At 37.8% G+C, this 21,760-nt stretch overlaps 1 protein-coding gene across 4 annotated transcripts in view; it reads left to right on the top strand.

The window, feature by feature from the left end:
• The window catches only part of ZNF169 (zinc finger protein 169), a 49,694-nt gene that overhangs the window by 9,922 nt on the left and 18,012 nt on the right, over positions 1–21,760 (top strand). For 3 of the 4 annotated variants that reach the window (XM_061163590.1, XM_061163588.1, XM_061163589.1), the window contains one exon: positions 536–621. The exons of the other annotated variant lie outside the window; for it this stretch is intronic. In XM_061163590.1, coding sequence (XP_061019573.1) covers positions 544–621 — 78 coding nt within the window. In that variant the 5' untranslated portion in view covers positions 536–543. The remainder of the gene's footprint in view (positions 1–535; positions 622–21,760) is intronic. 4 annotated transcript variants of the gene reach the window in all.

Raw genomic sequence — 21,760 nt, 5'->3', positions numbered from 1 at the left:
CAACCTAAAAGGATGGGATGGGGTGGGATGTGGGAGGAGGTTCAAGAGAGAGGGGACATATATATACCTATGGCTGATTCATGTTGATGTATGGACGAAGTCAACACAATATTGTAAAGCAATTATCCTCCAATTTAAATAAATTAAGGAAAAAACTCTGGAAAATGCAAATGTAAGAAATCTTTGATGACAAAATGCAGATCAATGCTATTGGGGAGGGGAGTGAAAGATTACAAATGAGCACATTGGTCATTTTTGGAAATGACTGATAAATTTACTCTCCTCAGTGTTGTGATGTTTTCACAAGTGTATAAGTATTTCAAACTTACTAAGCTGTATACTTTAAATATGTGTATAATTGTGTGTCAAATATATGCCAATAAGACATAGTTTTTTAAATTACAAAAAGAAGGGGTGCTTCTAATGCCATCTTTAGCCTGCTTTCCTTACCTCCTCCTTGCCTCTGCTAAACTGGGAGGCTGGATAGATGGGTATTCCTCCCACACATCCCTTTACTTCTCTTCTCTTTCTCCAGTTCTGCCTATGCAACAAGTCTTCTCTAAGAAGAGCACTCACCAGACTAAGAACATGGTCCCAGGGCTCCTGACTGCTAGGGATGAGGTGAGTCCTAAAATTTCTTCCTAGCTCTTATAGGATGGACCCATTTCTTTTATCTTTTACTGGAGCTTCCTTGATGGTGTTAGGCTGTACCTAGCCTTGATCTTGGAGGTGTGACTTGTCTTACCTGGAGCCTTTTCTCAGACTCCTCTGGTCCATTCATGAGCTATACATTCATCAAGTAGTAAATTGTCATCAGCACAGTTAAAACACAATCATGGTTATGTGCCCAGTGATTCCAGGGCCTAAAAGAGTGAAGGAAGGCTTTCAAAGGAGGAGCTGCCTGAGCTGCCCCTGAAGATTTGGCAAGTTGAAGAGCTGAAGGAATGTATTTCTGTGAGAATGTGACTGGAAGCCTAGCCCGTCTCTGAGATCTGCAGGCTGTCTCTCATCATATGGAAAGCTTGGAGCAGTCCATGGCCTTTTGTTACATCAGTTTTCTCTGTGTAGAGGAGAGGATACTGACTTGCTGTCTGCTGGTGATTCATGGGTAGCTATAATTTGGCTGGCCCCATGCTTTATATTTAAATGAGTTTTCCACACTTAAAAATTGGAAGAATACACCTAAGTCCTGAGTCCACATTCTTGGTGCATATGACAAGTAGCTGGAACCAAACAGCATTCCCATGGTGTAGTCACAGCCTCTTGTGCCCCTTGACCCCATTGCTGAAGTGCCTGCTTCATTCATTCATTACTTGCCTCGGCTCTGAAGGTTTTGCTTTTACCCACTCTGAGTCTGAATGGAGGTAGTTCAACCAGAATCCTGAAATCCAGGCTGAGGAGTTTGGGCTTGAACTTGGAACAAGTTAGGTTTGAAGGATTTTGAGAAGTTTGCCGTAAGTAGTCACTGAATGAATATATGTCGTAAAGGAAAGATTTTCTAATCCCTAAGACTAGGCAGTTTCTGACCTTGACATAATCAAATGGAGTTAACATTTACTGACTGCCTAAACAGATGCCAGGTAGGATACTTCTGTTGATTATTATCAGTTACAAAAAATAGTATCAGTTATTCTAATTAAATTTTGTGTTGCCTGTCATAAAAAATATGACAAGTGTAAAATTTTTTTGTTAGATCTGAACTTGCTCTTAATGCTGAGCTCATATGGTAGGTATTTGCCTGTTACTGTATCAGTTAAAAATAATTAATTTTGATGTTATCAGATACCATTGAGGGCTGTATGTCCCTCAATTATAAAATCTTTTATTTGAGAGAAAATGTTTATGCAGTACATGCAATTCAGCATGTTTCCTAAGGTGTTTGGCGGGGGGGCGGAATTTCTTTTATAGGTTTCTCTTTACCATTACTGATGTTAATAGAGAAACATTCTTGGCCAAAATGGAACATTATTTTCCTGCCCCTTCCTGTGGGATCCTTAGCACACCCTGAACCATATCCTGTCTATGACCATCATCGCTCAATATACATTTTTTTCCTTTTATTCATTCATTAAAAATTGATCCCAGGGCATGAGCATCTGAGTAGCTTTGTTTTTATTTTTTAATTTTTTTTAATTGTGGAAGTATGATAACACGTTCACAGGAGACTTGGAAAATACAGAACAATGTTACATATAGTTCCACTATATATTATAATTATTTTTTAAGTAGAGAAGTTAAGATTTTTAGTTGGAGTTTCAAACTCTCAAAAATTAATAGAATATAGAGAAATAGAAGGGTATAGTAGATCTGAAAAGCACTGTGAACCGATTCAGCATAATTAAAATTTATACAATTTTCACACAATAGTAGGATACAAATTCTATTCAAGTTCCTATAGACTGTAAACTAGGAGACACTGGAACATACCCAGGGACATAAAACAAGGTGCCAAAATTTCATGGTCTAAAAATTTTGAAATCATGCAGAGTCTATTCTCTTATCACTGTGGAATTATGTTAGAAACTGATATCAAATGATATTTGAAAATAACATATTTTCAGGTGCCATGTGACATTTATCAGGAGAGATCTTTGACTTAGCCGTCAAAAGCCTCAATAAAGTTAGACTAAAAAAAACACAGAGGATGATTGCAAAGAAGAAAGTATTTACATGAGAAATTAGTATCAAAATGAGAAATTAATATTGAAGGTACTTTAAACAAAATCCCATGTGTTTTGAAATTAAATGACCACTTTTAAATGATGGGTATATCTAAGAAGCCATAACCAGGAAAATTAGAAAATACTTGTAATAGAATAAAAATGAAAAGGAAATTTACCAGAATTTTTTGCATGGAGCTGAAGCTGCTCAATGCAATTAAATACAATGTGAAGTCTTGAATAAGGTATGAGAACAAATAATGGATACTAGGATAAAATTTTGTGAAATTTGAACAAAATCTGTACTTTAGTTAATAATACTGTATCACATATTCTACATAATAGCATATCACATATGCTACATAATCACAATAGTAAAAAAATGTTTATCAGTTTTCACAGTCAATAGTGAGACAAAAAATAAAAGATAATTTACAATTACAAGCCACAATGGAAACATGATTAACCTAGCAATAGAAAATAATTACATATAATTTGGTGGGTTAAGTAGAGTGATGTGATAAGTGGAAGTACATACATGCACATGTTCTCCTCTGCCCTGACTGTAAATGTCTTTTGGTTGGTGCAATTAATCCATTTACATTTAAGGAAATTATTGATATATCTGATCCTTTTACCACTTTCTTAATTATTTTGGTCTCATTTTCTGTAGGCCTTTTCCTTCTCATGTTTTCTGCCTGGAGAAGTTCCTTTTGTATTTGTTGGAAAGCTGATTTGGTGGTGCTGAATTCTCTTAACTTTCGCTTGTCTGGAAAGATTTTGATTTCTCCATCAGATCTGAAGGAGAGTCTTGCTGGTAGAGTATTCTTGGTTGTAGGTTCTTCCCTTTCATCACTTTAAATATATCATGTCATTCCCTTCTGGCTTGTAGAGTTTTTGTTGAGATATCATCTGATGACCTTATGTGAGTTCCCTTGTATGTTATCTGTTGTTTTTTCCTTGTTGCTTTTAATATTTTGTATTTGTCTTTAATTGTTGTCAATTTGATTACTATGTTGTCTTAGTGTGCTCCTCCTTGGGTTTATCCTGCCGGGATAAACCCTCTGTGCTTCCTGGACTTGGTTTACTGTTCTCTTTCCCATGCTAGGCAAATCTTCAGCTGTTATCTCTTTAAGTAGTTTCTCAGGTCCTTTCCCTCTTCTCCTTCTGGGACCCCAATAATGTGAATGTTGGTGTATTTAATGTTGTCCCAGAGGTGAGTTAGGCTGTCTTCATTTCTTTTTATTCTTTTTTCTATATTCTGTTTTGTGGTAGTGATTTCTATCATTCTGTCCTCTAGGTCACCTATCTGTTCTTCTGCCTCAGTTATTCTGCTCTCGAGTTCTTCTAGTGTATTGTTCATCTGTGTTTGTTCTTTAGTTCTTCTAGGTCTTTGATAAATATTTCTTGCATCTTCTCAATCTTTGCTTCCATTCTTTTTCTGAGATCCTAGATCATCTTCACTATCAGTATTCTGATTTTTTTTCATTTGGTTGTTTTTCTGGAACTTAACTTGTCCCTTCATCTGGGACAAAACCCTCTGCTTTTTCATCCTGGTTAACTTTCTACCTACTAGTGGTTTTCTAGCTATTGTGGGATTGTAGTTCTTGCTTCTTCTGTTTGCCCTCTGACGGAGGAGGCTGAGAAGCTTGTATAAGCTTCCTCATGGGAGAGGCTGGTGGTGAGAAAAATTGGGTCTTACTCTGGTGGGCAGAGGCATGCTTAGTAAAACTTTAATGCAATTATCTGCTGATGGGTGGGATTTGGCCTGAGGCAGCTCAGCCCTGGGGTCTGTGGACTCTATTGCAGGGTTAATGGTGACCTTCAAGAGGACTTCTGAATGTTGAGCTTTTAAGCCAACTTTTTCACTCTCCTCTTTCACTTTCATCAACAGGTTCTTTAGTTCCTCTTCACTTTCTGCCATAAGGGTGGTGGTGTCTGCATATCTGAGGTTATTGGTATTTCTCCTGGCAATCTTGATTCCAGCTTGTGCTTCTTCCAGACCAGCATTTCTCATGATGTACTCTGCATATAAGTTAAATAAGCAAGGTGACAATATATAGCCTTAACGTACTCCTTTTCCTATTTGGAACCAGTCTGTTGTTCCATGTCCAGTTCTAATTGTTGCTTCCTGACCTGCATACAGGTTTCTCAAGAGGCAGGTCAGGTGGTCTGGTATTCCCATCTCTTTCAGAATTTTCCACAGTTTCTTGTGATCCACACAGTCAGCGGCTTTGGCATAGTCAATAAAGTAGAAATAGATGTTTTTCTGGAACTATCTTGCTTTTTCAGTAATCTAGCGGATGTTGGCAATTTGATCTCTGGTTCCTCTGCCTTTTCTAAATCCAGCTTGAACATCTGGAAGTTCACGGTTCATGTATTGCTGAAGCTTTGCTTGGAGAATTTTGAGCATTACTTTACTAGCGTGTGAGATGAGTGCAATTGTGTGGTAGTTTGAGCATTCTTTGGTATTGCCTTTCTTTGGGATTGGAATGAAAACTGAACTTTTCCAGTCCTGTAACCACTGCTGAGTTTTCCAAATTTACTGGCATACTGAGTGCAGCACTTTCACAGCATCACCTTTCAGGATTTGAAATAGCTTAACTGGAATTCCATCACCTCCACTAGCTTTGTTCGTAGTGATGCTTCCTAAGGCCCACTTGACTTCACATTCCAGGATGTCTGGCTCTAGGTGAGTGATCACACCATCGTGATTATCTGGGTCATGAACATCTTTTTTGTATAGTTCTTCTGTGTATTCTGGCCACCTCTTCTTAATATCTTCTGCTTCTGTTAGGTCCATACCATTTCTGTCCTTTATTGAGCCCATCTTTGCATGAAATGTTCCCTTCGTATCTCTAATTTTCTTGAAGAGACCTCTAGTCTTTCACATTCTATTGTTTTCCTCTATTTCTTTGCATTGATCACTGAGGAAGGCTTTCTTATATCTCCTTGCTCTTCTTTGGAACTCTGCATTCAAATGGGTATATCTTTCCTTTTCTCCTTTGCTTTTCACTTCTCTTCTTTTCACAGCTTTTGTAAGGCCTCCTCAGACAGCCATTTTGATTTTTTGCATTTCTTTTCCATGGGGATGGTCTTAATCCCTGTCACCTGTACAGTGTCAGGAACCTCCATCCATAGTTCATCAGGCACTCTGTCTATCAGATCTAGTCCCTTAAATCTATTTCTCACTTCTACTGTATAATCATAAGGGATTTGATTTAGGTCATACCTGAATGATCTAGTGGTTTTTCCCTACTTTCTTCAATTTAAGTCTGAATTTGGCAATAAGGATTTCATGATCTGAGCCACAGTCAGCTCCCGGTCTTGTTTTTGCTGACTGTATAGAGCTTCTCCATTTTTGGCTGCAAAGAATATAATCAGTCTGAGTTTGGTGTTGACCATCCGGTGATGTCCATGTGTAGAGTCTTCTCTTGTGTTGTTGGAAGAGGGTGTTTGCTATGACCAGTGCGTTCTTTTGGCAGAACTCTATTAGCCTTTGCTCTGCTTCATTCTGTACTCCAAGGCCAAATTTGCCTGTTACTCCAGGTGTTTCCTGACTTCCTACTTTTGCATTCCGGTCCCCTGTAATGAAAAGGACATCTTGGCATCTGGTCCCATCAGTTCATGGGAAATAGATGTGGAAACATGGTCAGACTTTATTTTTTGGGGCTCCAAAATCACTGCAGATGGTGATTGCAGCCATGAAATTAAAAGATGCTTACTCCTTGGGAGGAAAGTTATGACCAACCTAGATAGCATATTAAAAAACAGAGACATTACTTTGTCAACAAAGGTCCATCTAGTCAAGGCTATGGTTTTTCCAGTAGTCATGTATGGATGTGAGAGTTGGACTGTGAAGAAAGCTGAGTGCAGAAGAATTGATGCTTTTGAACTGTGGTGTTGGAGAAGACTCTTGAGAGTCCCTTGGACTGCAAGAAGATCCAACCAGTCCTTCTAAAGGAGATCAGTCCTGAGTGTTCATTGGAAGGACTGTTGTTAAAGCTGAAACTCCAGTACTTTGGCCACCTCATGTGAAGAGTTGACTCATTGGAAGACCCTGATGCTGGGAGGGATTGGGGGCACGAGGAGAAGAGGACGACAGAGGATGAGATGGCTGGATGGTATCACTGACTCGATGGACATGAGTTTGGGTAAACTCCGGGAGTTGGTGATAGACAGGGAGGCCTGGCGTGATGTGATTCATGGGGTCACAAAAAGTCGGACATGACTGAGCGACTGAACTGAACCAAGAGGACTTAGGCGAAAGGACCTTTTCCAGGACTGCTGCTGCCTTTGCCCCCATCCTTATGGTTAGCCACTGCTGACCCACACCTCCACAGCAGACCCTCAACACAAGCAAGTCACTGCTCCTTTTCCCTGGGTTTTGGCATATCCAGATTTTGTTTGTGTCCTCCCAGAGTGGAGTCTTTGTATCCTTCAGTCCTGTGGAAGTCCTGTAATTGAATCCCACTGACCTTCAAAATCAGATTCGCTGGGGATTCCCAGTTCCTTTGCTGGATCTCCAGGCTGGGAAGCTGGATGTGGGGCTCAGAACTGTCAAAACAGTGGGAAAACTTTGGTAATATCATTCTCCAGATTGTTGGTCGCCCACCTAATGGGTATGGGATTTGATTTTGTGTTTGTGCTCTTCCTACATCTAGTTGCGGCTTCTTCTTTGTCTCTGGACATGGGATATCTTTCTTTGGTGAGTTCCAACATCCTCCTGTTGATGATTGTTCAACAGCTGATTGTGATTTTGGTGCTTTGGCAGGACTGAGTAGCTTTGCTTTTAAGAAGTTTCCATACTTGCAGATATAGGGCACTCATAACATACTTGTTTCATGATGGGACCTGATCTTAACTTATTCTGAAAGAAAAAAGAACAATGGATTTGTTTTGCTGGTTTGTTTAGCTGTTTGTTATTTGAGACATAGAAATTTACATATATTCACCTCCACTAGCTTTGTTCGTAGAGATGCTTCCTAAGGCCCACTTGACTTCACATTCCAGGATGTCTTGCTCTAGGTGAGTGATCACACCATCATGGTTATCTGGGTCATAAAGATCTTTTTTGTATATTTCTTCTGTATATTCTTTCCACCTCTGCTTAATATCTCCTGCTTCTGTTAGGTTCATACCATTTCTGTCCTTTACTGTGCCCATCTTTACATGAAATGTTCCTTTGGTATCTCTGATTTTCTTGAAGAAATCTCTAGTCTCTCCCATTCTGTTGCTTTCCTCTATTGTTTTGCATTGATCACTGAGGAAGGCTTTCTTATCTCTCCTTGCTATTTTTTGGAATTCTGCATTCAAATGGGTATATCTTTCTTTTTCTCCTTGTCCTTTAGCTTCTCTTCTTTTCTCAGCTGTCTGTAATGCCTCCTCAGACAACCATTTTGTCTTTTGCATTTCTTTTTCTTAGGGATGGTCTAGATCACTGCCTTCTGTACAATGTCACAAATCTCCGTCCATACTTCTTCAGGTACTCTATCAGATCTAATCCCTTGAATCTGCTTGTCACTTCCACTGTATTATCGTAAGAGATTTGATTACATATTTTAGATTCTCTAAATTGCATTTTCAGTTACTTTGTTTTATGTCAGTTCTGAATTACATAGAATTTTCTGATCTGTATATAATGACATTTAGACATTTTTCCTATGGGTTTTTGCCTGAGAGGAGAAATTGGAATATGCATTAAAATTGTGACATAGAAGGGGGTTGTACCTATAGGCTACTAACTAGTAAGAAGTTAGCAATCTTTTATTTAGTCTTAAAAGAATTGTTTTGATTATCTCCTGTGTGCAGGAGCCTCTGATAGTCTAGACAGTGTGACCTACAGCACAGCTTCCATTCTTGCAAGATTCCCAGCTTATTTGGGGGTTTACCTATCACATGGGAATGAAACATTTTGAAAAGTTTTCATTGAGATATAAATGGCAATGAAATTTGCCTTTTTAAAGGGTGCAATTCAGTAGAGTTTACTATATTCACAAAGTTGTGGAACATTCACCACTGTCTAGTTCCATAATGTTTTCAGACCCCTCCCACACCAGAGGTGGATAAGGAAATGGCAGCTCACTCCAGTATTCTTGCCGAGAGAATCCTGTGGATGGAACAGCCTGGTGGGTTGTTGTTCGTAGGGTCACACAGAGTCAGACATGACTGAAGCGACTTAGCATGCATGCATGCATTGGAGAAGGAAATGGCAACCACTCTAGTATTCTTGCCTGGAGAATCCCAAGGACAGAGGAACCTGGTGGGCTGCTGTCTATGGGGTCGCACAGAGTTGGACATGACTGAAGTGACTTAGCAGCAGCACTCCAGAGAAATCCTGCACTCATTAGGAATCCTGCACTCAGAGGAATCCTGCACTCCCCATTCTCCCATCCCCCAGCTCTTGACAACCACTAATCTATTTGTATACATTTGGTTGTTCTGGATGCTGTATGTAAATGGAATCATATAATATATGGTGTTTTGTGGCTGTTTTCTTTCCCTTAGCATAATATTTTCAAGATTCATCCACATTGTAGCCCAAACCAGTAATACTTCATTCTTCTTTAAGGTTGAATAATATTCCATTGTGTGGATATAAGCCATTTATCAATTGATGGATATTTCAATTATTCCTGTCACTAGAATTTAATTAATATTTTTGGTCTGTGTGCATCTGACAAGTTTTAATGATAAAATTATAGTATTTTAAAACTAGTGACTACACCACTATCATACCTTTAAAGTGAAGAAATCACAAACGTTCACATTCAAATCAATAACTCTTTAGGTTAAAGCATTAATAGATTTTCACTATTGCATCCCGCTGTTTCTCAGTCATTAGAAATTTAACTTGTTCTCAATGTTTGAGAATTGTTTCTATGGGAAATTTTATTCATGAAGTGAATTTTGGACTTACCACAAAATATGGCCAAGTGAAGAAAGATCCCAAAAATATGGCCAGGTGAAGAGTGATGAATGTTTTAAATCATGAGTTACAATTCTATAGTAGAGTATCTGGTTTTTTGTCTGCTTTTAAAACCATCGACAAGATGCTCTAACACCTCTGCTCTCTATTCTACTACCACTAGCTTTCCTTTCCCTCCTGCGAGATGTTTTTCCCTTCCCATATCATAGGCTTTCTCCCTTTCCATCTTAGGGTATCTGTGTTCCCTTCCTCTCTACATGCCTCATCTTGATTTTTAGCCCTCTGCTTTTTCCATGTCTATTCTGAATCTTACTCATGTTTTAAATGTAATTTTTCTTTTATTTAAAAAATTTTTATTTTGGCTATACTTGGACTTTATTGTGGCACACAGGCTGTTTGGTGCATTGGCTTTCTCTAGTTGCAGAGCATGGGCTTAGTTGCCCTGCGGCTTGTGGGAGCTTAGTTCCCTGACCAGGGATCAAACCTGTGTCCCCTGCATTGGAAGGCAGATTTATAACCAGGGAAATCTCTAGATTTCTACTAGACTACCAGGGAAGTCCCTAAAGTTTAATTTTTTTTTTTTAATATTACATACCATAATTCACCCTGGGGATTAAATTTCCAGACAAGAACTTTAAAGTCTCTATATTAACTATGCTCAGTGAGGAAAGGAAAATAGCATTATTAGCTATCAGATAAAATGAACTGCTAGACAAAGGGAAAGAAGAACATTTTGGAATGATAAAGAGGTCATGTCATCAGGAGGACATAACAATTATGTGTGTATATAATTACTCAAAATAGCAAAACTTCAAAATAATTGCCAGAATTAGAGGGAGGAAAAGACTCTCCTCTGAGTAATTGATAGGACAATGAGGTAAAATTTAGTAAAGTCGTAGATAATCTGAAGAAAACTAGCAACTGTGTTATCCTGGTTGATAGTTATAGAGTACACCACCCTACAACTGCAGAATACACATTCTTTTCGAGTACATTTGGTATGCTCACCAAAATGGACTACATGGGGTTCTATAAAGGAAATCTTAACACATTTAAAAAGATCCAAAGAATACAAAGTATATATTCTGTGACTAAGAGAATTGTGTTAGTAGTCAACAATAAGATATCTAAGTAAATTTCAAATACTGGAAATTAACAACATATTCCTTGCTATCATTACATCAAAGAAGAAATTTTAAGAGAAATTAGAGAATATTTCAAACAGACTGATGATGGAAATATAACTTATCAAAACGTGGGAGGCTAACTGAGTAGTTCTGCCTTGCCAGCCTTCCAGCAGTGTCATCCATTACTCTTGGGGCTAGCCCCACCCCTAGTGTCCAACTTGAAGACCCATGAAGTGTCCCTAGAGGGACTGAGAGGAAGACAGTATTGCCGATTGGGCTCCCATATTTTCTCTGCCATTTCACTTTCTGTTCCTTATTGTGGAAGCTCAGGGTCTCTAATAAGCACTGAGGACATGAAAGTAGGCTTAGTAGTTGGGAATTTACTGGAACAAATACCCCAGAGCCATCACCTGCTTGCTTTCTTAGACTTGGATAGAGGCAGCTTCTTGTAGCCACAGTGCTGCCTTGCCAATTGACTGATAAACCACTTTGGACTTTTCTATATTTCTTGTTATCAGGCACATTGGGCCAAAACCCAAGGTCTCCTTTGCTTAATGAGGAAGAGAATTTCAGGACAGAAACATCATAGGCTCTGCCTTTAATGGACTAATGTTGAATAGAAAATTCATGTATACAACATAAAACAAATTCTGCAATAAAGATGAAGACAAACCATCTTATTTTGTGAAAGAAGAAATCTCAGATAATGGGTTTCTTCTTGGTACTGGGAATGGTCTTGAGGCATTGTCCTGGGGAGCCCTGTTTGGGGAAAGCTTGTAACACTGGCTTAGGTTAGGTTTCTCCAAGACCTTCCCTGAGAAACTATTTTATTTCTGGCAAGTGACCATGTCTCCCAAAATTCTTCAGTAACAAGAACCAAGGGATTTGATGAGTGTAAGATCAGTCTAAACTCAGACTTTCCTACAAGGAGAGTGATACTTCAGGAAGAAGAACCCACATTTGTGGAAATGTGTCGTTTATGGCAGAGGCTTCAGATTCAGTTATGAGCTCAGGCAACATCAGAAAATTCATTCTGGTGAGAACCTTGTATGTGCGATAATGGAAGTAAATGCTTCATTGAGAGTGCAAAACTTACTCAATATTAGAGGATTCAGTCTCACTTGTAAAGAGAGAAACTTTACAAGTGTACTGAATATTTTAAAAGCATGAGTCAAAATTCTGATCTTCCACATTAGCAATTTCACACCAGAGAGAAACCTTATGGATATCACAGTATAGGAAAAGAAAGGATTCAAATCCATCTCAGATCTCTTTCAGCACTGGGTTGGCAGGGCCCCTTGAGCTCAGAGGGGTGACCCTGCCTCTGTGGCTCTTTGAGAGGCTCTGATGTAAGCAAAGAGTGGCAGCCTTGTCCCTTGACCTGTGGTGGGATTGGCAGCCTTGACAACTTATGAATAGCCTTTCTTTCCTTGAAGGATAATGCATATTCACATTTTTCTATCCCATCCCATTTTAAACTGCCTGCCTACCGACTATCCATGAGGAAGCCCTGGCACAAAAACTTTAAATCAACTATCTTAAATATGCATGAAGAACTAAAGGAAGCCGAGGACATGGAATGAAAAGAACTAAGTCAACAATATTTGAACAAATAGAGAATCTCAATAGAGAGAATTTATAAAAAAGAACCGTATAGAAGTCTTGGAGCTGCAAGTTCAATAACTGAACTGAAAAATTCATTATAGGGGTTCAACAACATATTTAAACAAGGAAAATTAAGTCTGTGCCACTTGAAAATACTTCAATTGAAGTTACCCATTCTGAGGAACAGAAAGAAAAGATTAGTAAAATATGAACAGTTCTTGAAAGACCTGTGTAACACCATCAGGTTTACTTTACATACACATAATGGAAATTGCAGAAGGAAAGAAGAGAGAAAATTTCAGGAAATAATATCCAGAAACTTCCCATGTTTGATGAAAGACATAAATCTATACATCCAAGACACTCAACGAACTCCAAGTAAGATAAACTAAAAAAAAAAAAAAAAAGAAAAAAAAAAAATCCACACTAGGACATATTAGTCAAATTGTCAAAACCCAAAGACAGAATTTTGAAAACAGCAAGTAAGAAGTTGTTTGTTACCTGCAAAAGACCCTAAAGTAGATTAATAGACAATTTTTCATCAGAGCCCATGAGGGCCACCAGTCAGGGGGATCACATATTTTAAATCTTGGAAGAAACACTGTCAACTAAGAATTCTCTGTCTGGCAAGTTATTCTTGAAGAATGAAGGATAAATCAAGATGTTAGTTTAAACAAAACCTGAGAGAGCTCATTAATGATAGACCTGCTCAATAAAAACCTTGAACCAAAAAAACAAAAATTCAGGTTGAAGTGAAAATACACTAGGTAGTTATTGTAAACCATTAGGAAGAGAAGTGGATACTAGTGCGTAAGCTAGTGTAAGAGCCAGCATTATTGTGCTTTTTTTGTGTAGTTTATGACTTCTGCTTTTTCTATATGGTTTCAGGCAAACACAGAAAGTATACATCTATATTAGTGAGCATACATGGTATAAAGATGTAATCTTGGACAATTACAAAATAAGGGGAGAGGGATGGAAAAATATAGGAGCAAGCGTGCTCGTATACTATTGAAACTAAGTTAGTAGATTTTTACAGGTTAAAAATGTTAACGTATTAACCACTAAGAAACTACTTAAAAATATACAGAAAATAAAAGAAGGGGATAAAGGTTAAAAAAAACACAAGAAAAAAAATTTTTTTAAAGGCAGCAATGGAGGAATTGAACAAAAGACATACACAGAAAACAAGTGGCTAAATGGCAAAGGTAAATCCTTCCTTTTCAATAAACACATTCAATGCAAGTAGTATAAACTCCCCAGTCAAAAGGCCTAGGTTAGCAGTTTGGATTTAAAAAAGAAAAACAAGATCTATGTATGGCTGTCTACAAGAGACTTACTTTAGATATATAGATACAAAGAGGTTGAAAGTAAAAGAATGGAAAAGATGTTTCATACTAATAGTAACCAAAAAAGAGTTGAGATAGCTGTATTGAGACAAAGTATATTTTAAATTAGGGAAAGATAACAAGATGAAGAAAGATATCATATATTGATAAAAGGCTACTACAGAAAGAAGATATAATGATTATAATTTAATGACAGTTTAAACAGAAAGGACAAGAGGATGTAATGGGAGGTTAAGTTTCCATAGTTCAAACTGGTAAAATGACAAAACAAGTAGACCTATAAGTTAGAACCTAGAGCAACTACTAAAAATCTATACAAAGAGGTACACTAAAAAACAATATAGATAAAAGCGTTAAAAAGAAAATTCAAGTAACCGACAATAAGTCAGTAATAAGAAAACATAAGCAGAGGGAACAAAATTAAAATGGTCTAAATACACCAACTAAGAGAGACTGACATTAAGAAAAGACTCTATATGCTATCTAAATGAAGCATCAAATGTAACATCATAGGCAGGTTAGAAAAAGAAGGATTAAAAAGAAGATAAAAAGGATTTAAAATATTTTAATAAAGATAATAAAGAGTTTAATTTTAATAAAGATAAAAAAGATTTTAAAAGATTAAAAAGAAGATGCAGACATTAGTCAAAGGAAAGCAAGGGTGCCTATATTAATATCAAGTAAGACAGACTTCAAAGGAAATTATCAGACACAGAGAACAATAAGTGGGTCACTTCATCAGGAAGACATTGGGGTCCTTAATGTGTATGCATGGGCTTCCCCCATGGCTCAGTGGTAGAGAATCCACCTGCAATGCAGGGGTGATACTGGTTTGATCCCTGGGTTGGGAAGATCCCCTGGAGGAGGAAATGGCATCCCACTCCAGTATTCTTGCCTAAAACACCCCATGGGCAGAGGAGCCTGGTGGGCTACAGTTCAAGGGGTTGGAAAGAGTTGGACACAACTGAATGACTAAGCACCAGTGTATATGCATCAAATAAGTGAGCTTCAAAAGATGTGAAGAGGAAACTGAAAGGAGAAATAAACAAATCAACAATAAGAGATTTCAACACTTTTCTGTTCATGTTATAGAGAATAATTAGGTCCAAATCAGTAAGAGCTCAACACTGTCAACCAATAGAATTGAATCAACATTTATAGAACATTTCACCTAACAATAGCAAAATGCATATTCTTACAGTTAACCTGGCTTTTCCAAGGGTTCCATATCTGCAGATTCAACCAACTGCTGATCAAAAAGTAAAAAAAAAAAAAAAAAAAAATTTGGAAAGTTCCAAAAAGCAAAATTGGAATTTTCTGTGACTAGCAACTGCTTACATAGCATTGACATTGTGTTAAGCATTATAAGTAATCTAGAGATGACTTAAAGTATATAGGAAGATGTGTGTAGGTTACATGCAAATACCATGTTTTATATAGGGGATTTGGACATCTGTAGATTTTGAGGGGGGTTCTGTAACCACTTCTCCGTGAGTGCTGAGGGATGACTGTACCAACATAGACATTTCCTGGGCTCAAAACAACATATAAGACACAATAATTTGTTTACCTTAAGAAATTTTAAAAAATTTAAATTGAACGAAATATGTTGTTTGACCACAATGGAATCAAATTTGATATCAGTAAGAGAAAGTTAACAGAAAAATCTCTATAAACACTTAGAAAATAACAGACTTCTAAATAATCTGTTCACCAAAAATGATGTCTCAGGAGAAATCAAAACATGCATAAAAGTGAATGAAAAGGAAAATATGATATATCAAAGTATGTGGGATGCAGCTAAAGCAGTCATGAGAGAAAAACTTGTAGCATTAAATGTATATGTGAGAAAACAGGAAATCTCAAGTCAGTAATCTAGGCTTCAAAATGGCTGTCTGATTTCTCCAAAGAAGACATACAGATGGTTAACAAACACATGAAAAGATGCTCAACATCACTCATTATTAGAGAAATGCAAATCAAAACCACAATGAGGTACCATTACACGCCAGTCAGGATGGCTGCTATCCAAAAGTCTACAAGCCATAAATGCTGGAGAGGGTGTGGAGAAAAGGGAACCCTCTTACACTGTTGGTGGGAATGCAAACTAGTACAGCCACTATGGAAAACAGTGTGGAGATTTAAAAAACTGGAAATAGAACTGCTGTATGACCCAGCAATCCCACTTCTGGGCATACACACTGAGGAAACCAGATCTGAAAGAGACACGTGCACCCCATGTTCATCGCAGCACTGTTTATAATATCCAGGACATGGAAGCAACCTAGATGCCCATCAGCAGACGAATGGATAAGGAAGCTGTGGTACATATACACCATGGAATATTACTCAGCCATTAAAAAGAATTCATTTGAATCAGTTCTAATGAGATGGATGAAACTGGAGCCCATTATACAGAGTGAAGTAAGCCAGAAAGATAAAGAACAGTACAGCATACTAACACATATATATGGAATTTAGAAAGATGGTAATGGTAACCCTATGTGCAAAACAGAAAAAGAGACACAGAAGTACAGAACAGACTTTTGAACTCTGTGGGAGAAGGTGAGGGTGGGATGTTTCGAAAGAACAGCATGTATACTATCTATGGTGAAGCAGATCACCAGCCCAGGTGGGATGCATGAGACAAGTGCTCGGGCCTGGTGCACTGGGAAGACCCAGAGGAATCGGGTAGAGAGGGAGGTGGGAAGGGGGATCGAGATGGGGAATATGTGTAACTCTATGGCTGATTCATATCAATGTATGACAAAACCCACTGAAATGTTGTGAAGTAATTAGCCCCCAACTAATAAAAAATAAAAAAATAAAAAAAATAAAAGAATTCAGAAATACAAAAAAAAAAAAAAGACAAAATGGCTGTCTGAGGAGGCCTTACAAATAGCTGTGAAAAGAAGAGAAGTGAAAAGCAAAGGAGAAAAGGAAAGATATACCCATTTGAATGCAGAGTTCCAAAGAAGAGCAAGGAGATATAAGAAAGCCTTCCTCAACGATCAATGCAAAGAAATAGAGGAAAACAATAGAATGGGAAAGACTAGAGATCTCTTCAAGAAAATTAGAGAAACCAAGGGGACATTTCATGCAAAGATGGGCTCAGTAAAGGACAGAAATGGTATGGACCTAACAGAAGCAGAAGATATTAAGAAGAGGTGGCCAGAATACACACAAGAACTATACAAAAAAGATGTTCATGACCCAGATAATCATGATGGTGTGATCACTCACCTAGAGCCAGACATCCTGGAATGTGAAGTCAAGTGAGCCTTAGGAAGTATCCCTAAGAACAAAGCTAGTAGAGGTGATGGAATTCCAGTTGAGCTATTTTAAATCCTAAAAGAGGATGTTGTGAAAGTGCTGCACTCAAAATGCCAGCAAATTTGGAAAACTCAGCAGTGGTTACAGGACTGTAAAAGTTCAGTTTTCATTCCAATCCCAAAGAAAGGCAATGCCAAAGAATGCTTAAACTACCACACAATTGCACTCATCTCACACGCTAGTAATGTAAGGCTCAAAATTCTCCAAGCCAGGCTTCAGCAATACGTGAACTGTGAACTTCCAGATGTTCACGCTGATTTTAGAAAAGGCAGAGGAACCAGAGATCAAATTGCCAACATCCACTGGATCATCAAAAAAGCAAGAGTGATCCAGAAAAACATCTATTTCTGCTTTATTGACTATGCCAAAGCCTCTGACTGTGTGGATCACAGTGGAAAATTCTGAAAGAGATGAGAATACCAGACCACCTGACCTGCCTCTTGAGAAACCTGTATGCAGGTCAGGAAGCAACAGTTAGAACTGGACATGGAACAACAGACTGGTTCCAAATAGGAAAAGGAGTACGTCAAGGCTGTAGATTGTCACCCTGCTTATTTAACTTATGTGCGGAGTACATCATGAGAAATGCTGGGCTGGAAGAATCACAAGCTGGAATCAAGATTGCTGGGAGAAATATCAATAACCTCAGATATGCAGACGACACCACTCATATGGCAGAAAGTGAAGAGGAACTAAAGAGCCTGTTGATGAAAGTGAAAGAGGAGAGTGAAAAATTTGGCTTAAAGCTCAACATTCAGAAAACTAAGATCATGGCATCTGGTCCCATCACTTCATGGCAAATAGATGGGGAAACAGTGGCTGACTTTATTTTTTTCGGCTCCAAAATCACTGCAGGTGGTGATTGCAGCCATGGAATTAAAAGACGCTTACTCCTTGGGAGGAAAGTTGTGACCAACCTAGATAGCATATTAAAAAGCAGAGACATGGGACTTCCCTGGTGGCTCAGATGGTAAAGCATCTGCCTACAATACGGGAGACCTGGGTTCGATCCCTGGGTTGGGAAGATCCCCTGGAGAAGGAAATGGCAATCCACTCCAGTACTCTTGCCTGGAAAATCCCATGGACGGAGGATCCTGCTAGACCCCAGTTCATGGGGCCACAAAGAGTTGGACATGACTGAGCAACTTCACTTTCACTTTCTATGTTAAAAAAGCAGAGACATTACTTTGCCAACAAAGATCCGTCTAGTCAAGGCTATGGCTTTTCCAGTGGTCATGTATGGATGTGAGAGTTGGACTATAAAGAAAGCTGAGCACAGAAGAATTGATGCTTTTGAACTGTGGTGTTGGAGAAGACTCTTGAGAGTCCCTTGGACTGCAAAGAGATCCAACCAGTCCATCCAAAAGGAGATCAGTCCTGGGTGTTCATTGGAAGGACTGATGCTGAAGCTGAAACTCCAATACTTTGGCCACCTGATGAGAAGAGCTGACTCATTTGAAAAGACCCTGATGTTGGGAAAGATTGAGGGCAGGAGGAGAAGGGGACGACAGAGGATGAGATCGTTAGATGGCATCACCGACTCAATGGACATGAGTTTGGGTAAACTCCAGCAGTTGGTGATGGACAGGGAGGCCTGGCGTGCTGCGGTTCATGGGGTCGCAAAGAGTCGAACACGACTGAGTGACTGAACTGAACTGAATCTAGGCTTCTGCCTCAAGAACCTAGAAAAATGAGAGCAAAATAAACTCAGAGGAGCAAATGGAAGGAAATAATAGTGATAAAGGCAGAAATAAATGAAATTGGAAATAGAATAAAGAAAAATAAAAAATAAAGAAAGAGCTGATTCTTTGAAAATAATAAAATTGACAAAACTTTTAAAGAAGACTAAAGGAGTAGACACAAATTGCCAGTATCAGGAGTGAAACAGGAGTTATTACTACATACTCTGTAGCCGTCAACAGAATATCCACCCATACATTTGACAACTTAGATAAAAAGGGACTGGTTTCCTTGAAAAACATAAACTATTGTACTTTAACTTGACCAATATGGAATAGATAATTTGAACAGGGCTATAATTATTAGCCAAACCACAGAAACAACCTAAGTTGTTGACAATCTAAATGTCCATCAATGGATGAATAGACATCCATTCATCCATTGATGAATATATGTATATGTGTACATACATACAATGAAATATTATTTTCAGCCATAAGAAATCTTGCCACTTGGAACAACATGGATGGATCTTGCGGGCATCGTGCTAAAAGAAAATAAGTCAGAGAAAGACAAATACTGTATGCTGTTACTTATATATCTTTAGAAAAGAAGAAAAGGTTACAGATAGAGAACAGACTGGTGGTGGTGGTAGCAGGAGGTGGGGGGTGGGTGAAATGAGTAAGGGGGGTCAAAAGATATAAACTTCCAGTTATAAAATGAATGTCATGGGAATGTACTGTACATCATGGTGACTGCAGTTAGTTATGTTGTATTGTGTATATGGAAGTTGCTAAGAGAATAGATCTTAAAAGGTCTCATCACAAGAAATAGAGTTTTGTAACTATGTATGGTGATGCATGTTAACTAGACTTATTGTGGTGATCATTCTGCAATATCTACAAATATCAAGTCATGTTGTACACCTGAAACTAATATAATATGATGTATCAGTTATACCTCAATTAAAAAATATTATAGAAGTAAAAAAAACCCAAAGATAGTCCAATTTATAATTTTAAAAACTCTTACAAAAGAAATGTATAGGCTCAGGTGATTTTACTGCAGAATCTGCCAAATTTTTAAAGGAGTCTTAAACACCAATGCTACATGATTTTTTTTCAGAAAATAGGAAGGACACTTCCTAATTCATTTTGTGGAGCAGATATTATGCTGGTAACAAAATCAGACAAGAACACTAGAAAAAATGAAAACTACAGGTCAACATCTCTCGTGAATATAGACATGAAAATCCTTAAATTATTATGCAGATTAAAATCAACAATATGTAAAAATAATTGTACACCATTATCAAGCATGGTTTATTCCAGGGACACAAGACTGACTCTGTAACTTAATCAGTATAGTCCCCCATTAACAGGCTAAAGAAGAAAAAGCATGTGATTATATCAGTTGATGCATTATAGTCATTTGGCAGAATACAATAAACATTTGTGGGAAATATAAAAACCACCATACGATAGAAACGGGAACTCCTTTACTTGATTAGGGACATCTACAAAAAAATCTGTAAGTAGGATTATTCTTATTTTTTTAAAATATAATCATATACTTAATATAAAATTTTCACCATTTTAAAATGTCCAGTTTAGTGGCATTATTTATTCACACCATTATGCAGTCATCACCATTCATTTCCAGAACTTTTTCATCTTCCCAGACTGAAACTATCCATTATATAATAACTATCCGTTCCTAACCCACTCCCCCTCCCAGCTCCTGGTAACCTCTGTTTTACTTTGTCTCCATGAATTTGCCTATTTCAGGTACCTGCTGTAAGTGGAATCAAACAATGTTTGTCATTTGTAACTGGCTTATTTCACTTAGCATAATGTTTTCAAGGCTAATCTCTTGATTTAGCATGTATCAGAGTTTCTTTCCTGTTTAAGGCTGAATTACGTACAGTTATGTGTATATACGTACTACATTTTCTTATCTGTTTGTCTGTTGGTGGACGTTAGGGTTGTTTCCGCCTTTGGGCTGTTGTGAATAATGCTGTTATGGACATTGGTGTATGAGTATGTTGAATTCTTGCTTTTGATTCTTTGGGGGTATACACCCATGATTCAAATTGCTAGATCATATGATAAATTGAACTTTTTTTTTTTTTTTGGTATATTTAACTTTTTGAGGAACTGCTAAACTCTTTCCCACAGAAACCACATCTTTTTACTTTTCCCACAACAATAAATAGAGGTTCCAGTTTCTCCATGAGTGTGTGCTCGGTCATGTCCGACTCTTTGTGACCCCATGGACTGTAGCCTGCCAGGCTCCTCTGCCCATGTAATTTTCCAGGCAGAATTACTGGAGTGGGTTGCCATTTCCTACTCCAATTTCTACTCCAGTTTCTCCACATCCTCCCAAAATGTTTTTTCCTGTTTCTTTGGTAATAGCTATCCTAATGAGTGTGATGTGGTATATTTGTGGAGCAGTATTTTTAATGCTTTGAGACATTATGTTTCCTTCTAATATCAAGTACAAGGCAAGGATGTCTGTTCTTACCACTCTTATTTGTTATCACGCTAGAAGTTCTACAGTAAGGCAAGAACAGGAAATAAAATACATAGATTATAAGGAAAGAAATCTGCCCCTGTGTGCAAATCCTCTGATTGTCTACATAGGAAATCTTAAGGAATCCAGGAGGGAAAAAAACTAGAGCTAATGAGTTCCACCAGGTTGCCAGATTCAGGATAAGCATACAGTTTATTACTGTTTCATGGCAGTTGTTCTGTATCATGAACAATTGGTCACTGAACTAAAAATACAGTACCATTAAAATCACTAAAAAAAAGAAAAACAAAGGAATTTTTAGGTATCAGTTTTTTAACAAAGCATATGTGGATTTGTATACTGAAAACCACAGTAACTGTTGAAAGAAATCAAAGAACATCTTGGTAAATGGAGAGACATCTCATGTTCATAGGTTTGAAGAGTCGACATGATAAAGATGTTGGTTCTTCCTAAATTGATATACAGGTTTAATGCAAATCTTGTCCAAATTCCAGAAACAGTTTTTAGTAGATACAGGTGAGATTATTCTAAAATTTTTTATGGAAA

Source organism: Dama dama, chromosome 16, assembly GCF_033118175.1.
Source record: "Dama dama isolate Ldn47 chromosome 16, ASM3311817v1, whole genome shotgun sequence".
Lineage (NCBI taxonomy): Eukaryota > Metazoa > Chordata > Mammalia > Artiodactyla > Cervidae > Dama > Dama dama.
Note: the sequence above shows the minus strand (reverse complement) of the source record. Positions and strands in the feature narration are given on the sequence as shown.